At 34.9% G+C, this 12,707-nt stretch overlaps 1 protein-coding gene across 1 annotated transcript; it reads left to right on the forward strand.

Moving 5' to 3' along the window:
• The first annotated feature begins 476 nt into the window (after positions 1-476).
• LOC115925106 (synaptotagmin-5-like) lies at positions 477-12,061 on the forward strand. Its single transcript, XM_030988302.1, has 5 exons — positions 477-563; positions 958-1,140; positions 3,555-3,675; positions 4,765-4,913; positions 9,806-12,061. The coding sequence occupies exons 1-5, from the start codon at positions 477-479 to the stop codon at positions 9,959-9,961; spliced, it is 696 nt and encodes a 231-aa protein (XP_030844162.1). The 3' UTR covers positions 9,962-12,061.
• Positions 12,062-12,707: the final 646 nt, after the last annotated feature.

A 12,707-nucleotide genomic window follows, 5' to 3' on the forward strand; every position in this document is an offset into this window, starting at 1 on the left:
GTAGTGAAGGGGTTAAGGGGTCTTTTGAAGGTGGCAAAACGAATTATTTCTCTGATGCGAGATAGGATGTTGAACGTTTTCTGTGCATTCACTGTAAAACGATTTTCAGTTGATGAGTGTCTGCTGATGACTATGGTGATTATGATGATGACGCCCACGATGATGGTGGCGTTAACTGATGTCCAGGAGATGATGGAGGTGGTTGAATGAATATTGTTTTCTTTGTTATTGTTAATTCATGTGTAACAATAGCTATGATTTTCTTTGATTTAAGGCGTGTTAATGTCGATTGTCAATGTCGATGGGACGAAACTTCAGTACTAAAGTATTTTTTTTTTTAATCAAAGCCACTTTTCGTCATTATGCATATGCCAACCACTGTAAACGAAATACGGTTAAACTTTACATACAGGTTTTTTAATATTAATTTCTTTATTTTTTCATTCTCAATGATCCTAGCCGATCATTTACCCGCGATGGATATTGGTGTTTCTAGCGACCCCTACGTCAAGATATCCCTTGAACCTGATGAGGAAAGAAAGATTAAACAGTCTGTAGTACAAGTAAGTATATATTTCCAAATAATGCTTAAATGGAAACCCAATGGGATGATACAATACATTAAATGTATCTACAACGCACTCTTGCTTACCAAAAAACGGTGACACACAGTGTTAGTAAAATTATTAAAAAAAACACTTAGGCATATTTAAAAAAAAAAGGTAATATCTATACAATTATTATTAAAAGTTATTTCATAAACATCGTACGACACGCCATTTATCGGTTGATCCCTGAATTTCCATAAAAAAGAGTATACTCCTCAAATAAAGATTGCATTGATACAAATGATTTACTATGATTTCATCGCATCTCTTTCTCTCGCTCTCTGTTATTTTTTAAAATATTTTTTATCCCTCTCTCTTATTACAAAGGCGGACTCTAAACCCGGTGTGAAATGAAATCTTCAAGTTCCCTACAACATATGAAGAGCTGCAAGAAAAGACCGTCCGATTTTCAGTCTTTGACTTTGATAAGTTTTCCCGCCATGATGCAATCGGTGAGGTATTGGTCAGGATCAATGACGTAGATGTGTCACGTGAGCTGGATGTGTGGAGCGAACTCAGGTCACCGCAGTCGGTAAGATCACGTGATGTATTGCATACATCGCAAACTGATGTTGCTATTAAAAGGCTACATCAATTAGCAGCTATTCTTCTTACAGTGAACAAGTTCGTAGATGGCACATGACCCCCAAATATCCGCAAATCTTTTGACCATGGAAAATGCCCGCCTTTGAAAGGAATCGTTGACATTTATTTAATCAACTTCTCAATTCTAGACACTGAACGTAATTACTTACACAAAAAGGAAACACGTGTTTTCTTAAAATTCCGTTTTATATTTTAGGGAATTTAATACCGAATCTGATGTACCAAGTCACAAAATGGAGGATTTCCATCATTAATAACCAATCTTGGATACACCCCTCAATACACACACACACACACACGCACGCACTTACTTACCCCACATATATTATCAATGTAAGTACACAAGCGGCACAACATGAAACCCCACATTCAATAACATTTTGTTTAATCTAGCGGTGGGGAAAATAAAATAACGAAGGGAAATCAAGCAAAGAAATGAACTGACAAAAAGAAACTTGAGACAAACAAAAATCAAACTTGATATGAATGAGATAATAAAGCAAAAGCAATTGTTTCGATTGTTCGGTTCTTCTTTCTGCGTAAACATATAAAAAAGCGGGCCAGGAAGTCTGATGTTTTCTTTCTGAAAAGCAGACAATATCTAAAACAAAAATAACACTTTAGCAATTTTGTGTATTCTAGATCCAAATATTGGATTGAGAAAAACTGCTGGGAGAGGAACTACAGCGTCTCAGCTCTCAAATATAAAACATTTTCCTTTGCGTTTTCTGTTCATATGTTACAAACTGGTGGCAAGATGGTTGAAAAGCAGACGATATCTGAAACAAAAATAACACTTTAATTTTTTTGTGTATTTAAGATCCAAATATTGGATTGAGAAAATTGCTGGGAGAGGAACTACACCGTCTCAGCTGTCAAATTTAAAACATTTTCCCATGCGCTTTCAGTTCATATGTTAAAAACTGGTTCCAGATGAGTGCAACTGGCAAGATACCCGCTGAAGCAGGAAACAATATTCATCTATCGATATCCATTTCATATTGACTGCTTCCCCCGTGCGATCCCGCCATCAATCCTCCCAAATAAATCGTACATTCCGATCAAATTGTAAGAAGTCTTATTATAGTTCAGTGTGCCATGATACATTCTCTAGGGCAGCACTATAGAAATCGATACAATACTGATCAGAAATTCAAGTAACATCTGCCGTCCAGCCCTCGAGGTGTTCACCAGGGCTCGTTCACACATTCATCTATTCACTTTAATATCAGACCTGTTTACATGGATAGATACCTTCAATTCATACGAATGTCGCACGAAGGAAGTCTTTATATAAACACGCCAGACTATATGCTTTTTTCCAAGAAAGACATGAAAAGGGGTACAACATATACGATACATTGTAATATACTAATAATTAATTTGTGTTTTTACCAGGGCAGTCTCCTCAGTACAAAAAGACTGCTTTACAAGAGAGCTATGAATACAGTACATGATACAATTAAAATACAATGTCCAACAACTATAGAATAACTATAACACAATATTACATTACTTTACTTAGGGGGGGGGGGGGGGGGGGGGAGGAGGGGTGAAATGGATTTAGGTTCTTGTCTTCTTTAGTATTTTATAACAGGTTAGTGTAACATAAGAGGTAATCCTTTCTTCAAAAACAAGGCAGATGGTTTGATAATAATTTCTCAAGGGAATATCCCTTTTCTTACTTTTTTAAATAAATTCTTCTCTACTTGATTTTATTGATTTGTTCTTTCATCATGTTCTTCCATCAGTCACTGTAGACTAATTGAAAACCAGTCTTAAAATTTAACCTGTTTACCCTTTTTTCATTACTTGCAATAATTATTTAATTCATAATTGATATTATTATCAATACTATATTCATTTGTCCTTTTCCTCTTCTTATTTTCCTCTTATTTTTCATTTCTTTTCCATTATTTTCTTCTTAATATAATAATAGATAAAAGATGCCCCCGTCTTCCGAACCTACACCTCTGGTTCAAGATGCATTATAGGAGCAATAAATGAAAGACGATATAAATCTTGATTTCTTTATGACATTATTATTATTATTAATTATTTATAACAAGTCCAAGTATCCAGAATACCTCCTATTAACTGTTCCCCAGACTACCTTGCTTATTATCTCAAATGCTCGACGTAAGATGTTTTTATTTTTATATTTTTCCAATCATTTTCTTATCCGCAACAACATTATTATTGAAATATATCTCATATTTCAAAAATCGTAATTTAATTGTAATGAAAGTTTTTTCGTAAAAAAAAAATAAAATAAAAAATAAAATAAATAAATAAATCATATTACAATAACAAATCAAGATATTATTGGCTTGTTTTCAGAGAAAGGAGGAACTCGGTGACATTTTGTTTTCAGTCAGCTATCTGCCTACAGCTGAGAGACTGACGGTTGTGGTGCTTAAAGCTAGGAATCTTAAAACAATGGACATCAATGGAAGCTCGGGTAATTCATGATTAAGGCTTCCTTAACCCATTTTTTCCCCTAAAGTTTAATGAATTAGTTTCCCCTTTTTCAATTGATTCAAAATTGTTTGTATTTTTCAAAATAGTTAAAAATATTTTTTAAATGTCTATTAAATGAAACAGTGTGAATGTAAATTAGGCAAAGGTAAATGAAAATTGTATTATAAATGTCAACCTCTTTGGAATATCTGTCTCTACATATGTTAACGTTGTATCACATTGTTTAAAAACAATGTAGAAGTCTTTTTCGCATGAAAAAGGATGTAGAATGAACTCGTAATGCGGTTACATGTTGGGATTTTTCTCAAATTGTCATTATTACGAATACATGCTATCCCGAATGTCCCTGTTTTCATAAAAAAAAATTGAAACAGGGATAATGAATATGAAGACGTATCAACTAGCCTATTCAACCTGTGATTCGTTTACTCTTTACCTCATCCCTTGCAAAATATAAAATTAATTATAAGTGAAGAGAACGTGTATAGTGCTGGTAAATGGCGCTGTTTTAGTATATTTATCGTTTTGATATTGTTTTCACAATGTAGTATGAAATCTCGTATATGGTTAATTTATTTAAATCAGTCGTGAAACTATACAAACAGCTGTGTTATGTGCGGCGAGCGTTTTAGTAGGGAGCGTCAAATAATTGGAAATTCGGATGATACGGAGCCCATTCCATCTTAAAATATGCAAATCATAATAATGATAAGAGGAAAACTTGTTCTTAATATAATAAAGCATTACATCATTAAAACTCATGCATGAGAACAATTTGTAAATTCGCATTGAGTTTGACTATCTGGGAAGTGCTTTTCGAATATGATATTACATAATATCCTAACGATGCCGGCTGCCTTAACGTTTAGTTGAAACACGGTCAAACGAAACACTTTTTTCAGTCTAATTATTTAATTGTTTTGTCACCGCTTAGTAGTTTATTTATTTTTTTATAAATATCATTAGTTTTTTTTATTTTTTTTTAAAATATATTTGTCTATTTATTAATTCATGTATTTATCTATTCATCAATTCAAATCGTATTTTTTTATTTTCATCTTGTTTATAGATCCATTCGTGAAGGTGTCCTTGCTTCAGGGAGGCAGAAGGGTGAAGAAAAAGAAAACCAGCGTCAGGAAATGCAACTGCAATCCGACATGGAACGAGGCTATAATATTCAACGTACCTGCTGCTGCACTCAACGCATGTAGCTTAGAGGTAAGGCTGTATTCCCGTACGAGTTTCGTTCAGGGGGTGTTTCACAAAGATCCTAAGTTGAACTTATCTCTAAGTTGGACTTAACAATTATTGAAAGCCGTTAGCATCATTAAAATGTTTTGTAAACGATATTTTAAAAGGCATAAAATGTTGATTCAAATCATTCATATTTTGTATTATCAAGGAGATTTCATGTTCTTGATGTGGAAGTTATGAAAAATCTTAAATACTTAAATTTTTGCATTTGGAAATATTTTATTTTAAGGCTACAAATGGCTCTCCATAAATTTTGAAGTCCAACTTAGAGTTAAGTTCGACTTAGGATCTTTGTGAAACGTCCCCAAGATTTATATCGTGCAAAATTAATGGGAAGAAGGGCAAAAAGGTTCTACGCGTATTCACTGAGCTTTGTGCTATAACACATATTTTTCTTTTTTTTAAATGATATTTTATTTCCTTCCCATAATTTCACATAACAAGAAATTCACATAACAAGAAATTATCAAATTAAGCAATATAAAACAAGATCTTTGATACAAGACACTTCATGAGTTACATCAATCAATGAACATAGAAAAAAAAAATTCTTGCATGTAACAGTGTATAATCAAAATAACAGTAGAGGAAGGTTTAAAGTGTAGATTTTTTTTTGTTTTAAATGATATTTTATTTCCTTCCTCATAATTTCACATAGCAAGAAATTTACATAGCAAGAAATTATCAAGATAAGCAATATAAAACAAGATCTTTGATACAAGACATTTCATAAGTTACATTAATCAATAAACATAGAGGGAAAAAAAGGAAAAAAAAGAAAGAAAGTCTTGCATGAAACAGTGTATAATCAAAATAACAGTAGAGGAAGGTTTAAAGTTACATATTACCATCCTATCCCAACACTCTCACACCCCCCCCCCCCCTCTAGCCCACCCACACCACACCCCCTTTCACACACATAAACAACCATACAAACACAAACACACACTGCATGCAACCTGTTCCCTCAACTCACACCACACAAACTCTCCACCCCCCCCCCCTAGCCCACCCATCTCACACCCCCTTCACGCCGACACACACGCTGCATGCAACCTGTTCCGGTTTGTCCACCTGTACACGAGAGAGAATTAATAATACTACTAATAATAATAATACCCACAAAATACCCACATCCATTAAGGTAAAAATGCATCGATTTGTTCCCATTTCTGTAAGTGCATCCCCATTTTCCCCTTTTTGAAGGCTATTTTGTTTTCCTCGTCTCTGTAATTTTTAAGCATATGTACTGTTTTCTGTACAGATGGCAAAGTTCCTTCTTTTCTAGAAATAAAAATGATATACTTTACTAAAATTATGATACAATTTATTACAAATATTCTAGTAGTATTGCCGGATATTCCCATGAATATTGGTTTCCAATCATCAATGTCAATTTCGATTAAATGTAACTTTTGAATTACCTCCTGCCATAATCTTTTAACTTTAAGACAATCTAAAAATAAATGTTGGTATGTCTCTACTTCTAGTTTACAAAAGGAACAAACATGGTCTGACTCAAAACCAAATTTAAAGAGCTCTCTTTTCGTATATACAGCCCCTTGTAATTGTTTGTATTGAAACTCTCTATGTTTATTACAAAGCATTGCACCTTTCATCCTTGTGAATGTTTCTTTCAACTCCGTCTTTCCAAGATCAAATTGACAGTTGCCATCTGTAACATGTAATGTATACTCATTTTGAAGGTCTTCAATGAAGTAATCATATAACCGCCTAGATTTTATATCACATAGTTTCTGTAAACGTCCAAATATCATCAATTCTATTTCAAAATTTTCAGTGTCTACTTCCATAAAATCACTTTGTATCCATTCGTTTCTGATTGCTGAAAAGATCTTTTGAATTCTAAGCAAGCTTTTAGTTGCAAAACCCGAATTTAAAAAATGTAAGATCGGTTTTAAATGACCTCTGACAATTATATCTGATGCTTGAAGTATACCTTTCTGAAATAGTTCGACATCAAAAAATGTTTTATTGCTGAGACATATACACTTATTGCTAAATATAATCGGATTATTCTTATTTTCTCCAAAGTGTCTGCATTTATCTAATTCTTGCCATGCCTTCAACATGTCTTTATAAAAAGATGGTATACCCTTCAAGTCCATTTTATTTATATCATAATTACAAAGAAATATGAGTCCCCCAGCGCAGTAATCTTGATATAAAATTTTCCGTTTTATTCTGTCTCTCCCTCCCCAAATAAAATTAAAAGAAATCTTTTCGATTTCTTCAAAAATGTTTTGTGGGACTGTCATAATAGACGAAATATAATTTAGTTTTGAAAATACATATATCTTCAACAATTTAATTTTGCCAAACATCGTTAAATCTCGTTGCTTCCACCAACCGATTAGTCTTTTGATTTTGCTCAAAATTTCCTTATAGTTCAAAATTAATCATCTTTTATTTTGGAATGACGTGCGAAATATACCCCTAGGATCTTTATATGTTGTACCCTATGTCCAAAAAAAGGTAAACCTGGCCTATCACTTTCCTCTCCTAACCACATAAAATTTGTCTTATCCATATTTATCTTCAATCCACTTATTTTTTCAAAGTTTTTGAAAACTTTCTTCACTTTATTAATTGAATCCATATCTTTTAAAAACAATGTAATATCATCTGCATACAAAACTTGCTTTATTTCTTTATTCCCGAATCCTACCCCATTAATGCTCTCATCTTTCCTAATATAACGAGCTAGTACTTCGATAACTATTACAAATAAATATGGAGATAGGGGGTCGCCTTGTCTTACCCCTCTATTAATTCCAAAATATCCTGTTGAGTGTCCCCCGTTCATCACGCAACTGCTAACATTAGTGTAGAGGGTTTTAACCCAAGAACACAAAACTTTACCAAACCCAAACTGTTCCAAAGCTTTAAATAAAAGTTTATGGGAAATGCAATCGAAAGCCTTTTCAAAATCTACGGCAATTAAAAAGCCTACAGGCTGATACAAGGACTGAAAGAATGTATCATCAATTAACCGAACCGCTTCCCCAATATTCCGATATTTAACATAGCCCACCTGATCGTAATGAATAATATCCTCCAATACCTCCTTTACCCTTGTAGCTAATACTTTCGACAATATTTTATAATCTACATTTAAGAGAGTAATTGGCCTATAGTTTTTCATGTACAACGGAGCTATATGTACACATATAGCTCCGTTTAGTCTCATTTCACATCGCCCCCTATCGTCAGAGTCAGCAGCCATACACGTTAGCCTATGGAATTGTACAAAACAAATCGTTAACAATTCATTTTTTGTTTAAACGAAAAGCACATCCACCCAAACTTACGTTATCACAAGCTCTTTCATTGGAACCCTCATGTCCCATTGACTTTTGAAAGTTCACCCACCGTAATTTGATCAAAATAGGTGGCAAGCTCGTCATTGCCTATAATACACATGTGAAACAAGTCGAACTTTGGACTCAGTTTGCCAAGCGATTTTAAGATTATAGGTCAAGCACACGAAGGATAAGAAGCATGAATTATCATAGATCACTTCTGCTTGGTCCATTATGTCCATTTCATCCAACCCCCCACCGTAATTTGTCCATTTAATAAAAGCAAACATTTTGCCGAGGTAAGCAAAAACATGAATATTCATGAACGGTCAGACAATATAGCCTTTTAGTACGTAAGGTGTAGTGAACGGGAATGGGCGATGATCCGTCCAGGAAGTAGAGGTCAGTGGTTTGTGCTGGCAATGTTCCAGCGAGGGAAAATGGGAAAATCGAAGCAATATGGATACAAAAATATGAAGCCTATACATTTACCTCATAAAAAAGACCACCGTGGTCTTCCATTTAATATCTAAACGAGTCTAGAAGGGCAATCCAACCATTTATTAAGCTCATTTGTATGAAAGCAGAAAAAATAAGAGAAACAGAACGGAGATAGTTTTTAATAAGTCGGACAAACAATAAGACGGTTATGATGTTTTAACTATGGGATACGTTCAGCACCTATGTGAATCTGAAATTGGCAATGCTTTCAGTGGATAATGACGTTGTGACAGAGATCTCTCCTTTTTTTAGTGTACACAAATATTAGTAATATTTGTTTATCCTCCTAATGCCTTCTTCATTTGGGCACTACTCACATATATTATGGATAATAAATTTCCGTAGGTCCTCTGAATAAGGACCTTGAAGAAAAAAAAACAGATGCGAAAATTTTTCGGACCTACATAACAGTGACATGACCGATTCAGCCAATTAAAACTTCCATATGTATAGTGACCAAATCTTTCCAAAAGTCATACATTTCTTATTTTTGTCAGATTTTGTTTGAACTATCGCCAACTGCTTCTCTGATTCTTCTACTTTCTTTTGGATTTTTTGTCTATCAAGGCTGAATATCTCATTAAGCATTAAAATAAATTATCACCAGTGCGGTATCCAGACAAATGCCGGTTTCGGTAGGGGGAGGATGGGGAGGGGGATTAGTGAACTTCGAAATCTAAAAGTTGGGAGTTCCCTTGTTGTATGCGAATCTCAAATATTGTGAATGAAGTGTACCATTGAAAATATTTTCCATTTCTACATAGAAAAGGCGATGACTCTACTAAGGTTCGAGTTGTTGTTAGTAGTGGAGGTAGTGTAAGTAGGCCTAGTAGTAGTAAAATTAGTAGTGATCGTAGCCGTAGTGATAGAATAGTAAAAGAAAAGTAATAGAAGGGAAATAATTACATGCAGTAAGAGGAAGAATAGGAGCAGTATCTATTTGTACTCATGATAAGTATACTCCATAAACAAAAAGAATACATACTTTATTTGAAAGAAGACAAAAACTATATTTTATTAATTGCATTTCAGCTGATCGTGATGGACTATGATCTTCTGGGTCAATGTGAGAAGATAGGAGAAACAGTGGTTGGACCTCATTCCGGAGGACTCGGCCAGGACCAATGGACTGAGATGGTCCAGACTCCAAGGAAACCGGTATCAGTATGGCACACGCTGAGACCATGAATCAACCCATTCCACAAGAATCCTTCCGATTGATGTTGATAGATTAGCAACAAACTCCTGCCATGTGCCACAAGCCATGTCACAAGTCATTCAATTGAAGTAACTTTAGGTTTCTCAACTCGTCACCAAGTTTGAGGACAAGTTTCACGAATGAATTATACGAGTGAGATTTCAATTCATTAAACTCTATTTCACTTCGCTTAATTAACAAATTGTACGTACAACAATATTTGCAGGTTACATATTCCAAACTGAACCTGTATCTTTGCTCGAAGAAAAAAACATCGACGTTAGTTTAAGCAAAGCGTATAGGTCAACACAATGGCACGGAAGGGGCCATAGCCTGTAAATGAAAGATCAAATAATGAGAATCAGACAAAAATTAATTCAAGTCATTGCGGGAATAATGGCATTTTGAGCGTCCCTAATTGATATCAGATGTCAGAGTGTGTTCATCGATGACCCTGGTACTCCACGTTATGTCAGCCACTGTGTACGGATACGACTAAATGTGTTTTGTATTTGTACGCTTCGTTAAAACCATGGGTGTACAAATAGGACACAGTTTGAAACATGTTAATATTTCATAGGACATGGTGTTTATGGTGAAATCTAAATTCAGGTATCGCTTCATATAGTGTTTAGTATTAAAGCTTTCGCAGATAAAATAATGTAGGGAAGCTTCATGGCCGCGCACTAAAATTGTAGCACTGTCTGAACATTAAAACGATTAATTTGAGAATTACAGTATTATACCATAATAATGTCGACATAAGTCCGAATCGAGTAATTCCGTTAAAGCCGACGCATTGGTCTAAGAATAACAAAAGTATAACAAAACTTCGACATCACACTAGCGTCCGTAGTTAATCACGATTTTGGACAAATGCTGAAGGCCAAACTCGGGTTCAAATTGTCAGTAGAATACGGGTCCAAAAGAACACTTTCCGTTGGCCAATCTTTTAATTGACAAACATTGGATTGCCTTGGAGAATATTTATTCGCTTAAGCTTGATTCGGGCGGCAAAGCGCTTATTAACTCACAACATTTTAGGATGAAAATGCAAATTAACAGACCAGCCGACAGCTAGACATAAATTAGTTGCACTAAAACCTTTATTTTAAAGCTCTCAACTTAAGTCGGATGACAAGACATCGGTCAGAATTTGCCGCTATGTACCTATGGGAAATAGAGGGACCCTGTGGGACACCAGATGCCTATCCGATTTTAATTCCTACGTCCCCGCAGTGATTACAAGGTAGGAGTACTCCTCAGGGAATGTAGATGGTTTATGTGCTTGATTTATTATGTTGGTTTGGTATTAACGACTGTAATGTGGAGGTGCCATGGTAAAGAAGTTCATTCACTTGACCCTCAGTCCGAGGGTTGATGGTTCGAATCCTAGCGCGGCATTGCCGTAATCCACATCTGCCACTTAACCCCAGATGCAAATGGGTACATGGAAACTGTTGTGTGATAGTAATTGCAGGGCCCTCAGGAAGAGCAGCATTGATGCGACGAGGTTTCCAATGAAAAACAAAATTATTATAATTATATTATAATGTACCAAAGACAGTATGAATCCCGTTTACCTACATATGCACAAATAATATGTGAAAGAAATGCATCAAACCCTTTGAAAATTAATCTATTGTGTCCTCAGATACCTAGGACTCACATGAATTTAATGATAGTTTTCCGAAGTAATATTTCTATTGCATAGAGGTGTTGAAGTCTAGTGGATACGTCTCCTGACTGTACAGCACAAGGTATGGGGTTCAAATCCACGCCGAAGCACTGCCGTCCTTTGGCCCGACACGAATCTACATTTGCTCTCGACCCAGGAATAGTAAGTGGATACCTGGCAGGATTTATTCTGTGAATGCATGGGCGTTACGGTTGCTGTGAAGCCCGGGTACTTTTCCTGGTAGCGTGCCATAGTAATTAGTCTTCTTGGGGTAGTTGTCCACCATGCCATTGATGTAGAATCTTTCGAAAGTCGATTTCCAAGATAATATACTACAATGGCGCGTGGAAACATCACAATGATGATGATAAGAAAGAGAAGAAGAAGAAGAAAAAAAGAAGTAAAAGAAGAAGAAGAAGAGGAAGAAGAAGAAGAAGAAGGGAAAAGAAGAAGAAGAAGGAAAAAATTATAAGAAGAACAAAAACAACATTGGATATTTCTATAGCCCACGTATCCATCACGCAAGTTACCCATTATAACGCCAGGGGTGGAGAGTGGCAAATGAAGATAAATGCCTTGTCAAAGGACTCAGACTGCAAACCATGTTATACATAGTTCGACGACGTATCCACTAGAGAATATAAAGCATATAATCTCATGGATTATAGACACCTCCCAAAATAGAAATCATGATAATTGTTTACGATGAGGCTAAGTTTTGTGAATGATCTGTGTTGCCTCTTAAATATTCGTATCCTGTATCGATTGTTGTTTCAAATTGTATATACTACCTCGAGTTTTACATTTTCTCGGATTTGAAATGTTTTAATGATAAATACACTGTTGGTCATAATGGTGGAATAATTATTTTACCCCAGTTTAGGGAAGGATTTTAAAAAATTATTTATTTCTAATAGATCTAGATAATGGCATACATTCTCAGATTTTATTGAATATTAATTTGCGAGTGTTTGTTTTGCGTGACTGTTAAATCATATGTATGCTACTATGCTAATCAGCTAGGGAACCTACGTCCTTAAATCATAATTGACAGTAAT

This window comes from Strongylocentrotus purpuratus, unplaced genomic scaffold (genome assembly GCF_000002235.5).
Source record: "Strongylocentrotus purpuratus isolate Spur 01 unplaced genomic scaffold, Spur_5.0 spur5_scaffold_17, whole genome shotgun sequence".
Lineage (NCBI taxonomy): Eukaryota > Metazoa > Echinodermata > Echinoidea > Camarodonta > Strongylocentrotidae > Strongylocentrotus > Strongylocentrotus purpuratus.

What these genes read in the sequence shown, in the direction of transcription:
- LOC115925106 (XM_030988302.1), top strand. Translation starts at nt 477, where the DNA reads ATGGATATTGGTGTTTCTAGCGACCCCTACGTCAAGATATCCCTTGAA. An exon ending in TTAAACAGTCTGTAGTACAA is followed by an intron (nt 564 to 957) that starts GTAAGTATATAT and finishes AACCCGGTGTGA; the next exon opens with AATGAAATCTTCAAGTTCCC. An exon ending in TCAACGCATGTAGCTTAGAG is followed by an intron (nt 4,914 to 9,805) that starts GTAAGGCTGTAT and finishes ATTGCATTTCAG; the next exon opens with CTGATCGTGATGGACTATGA.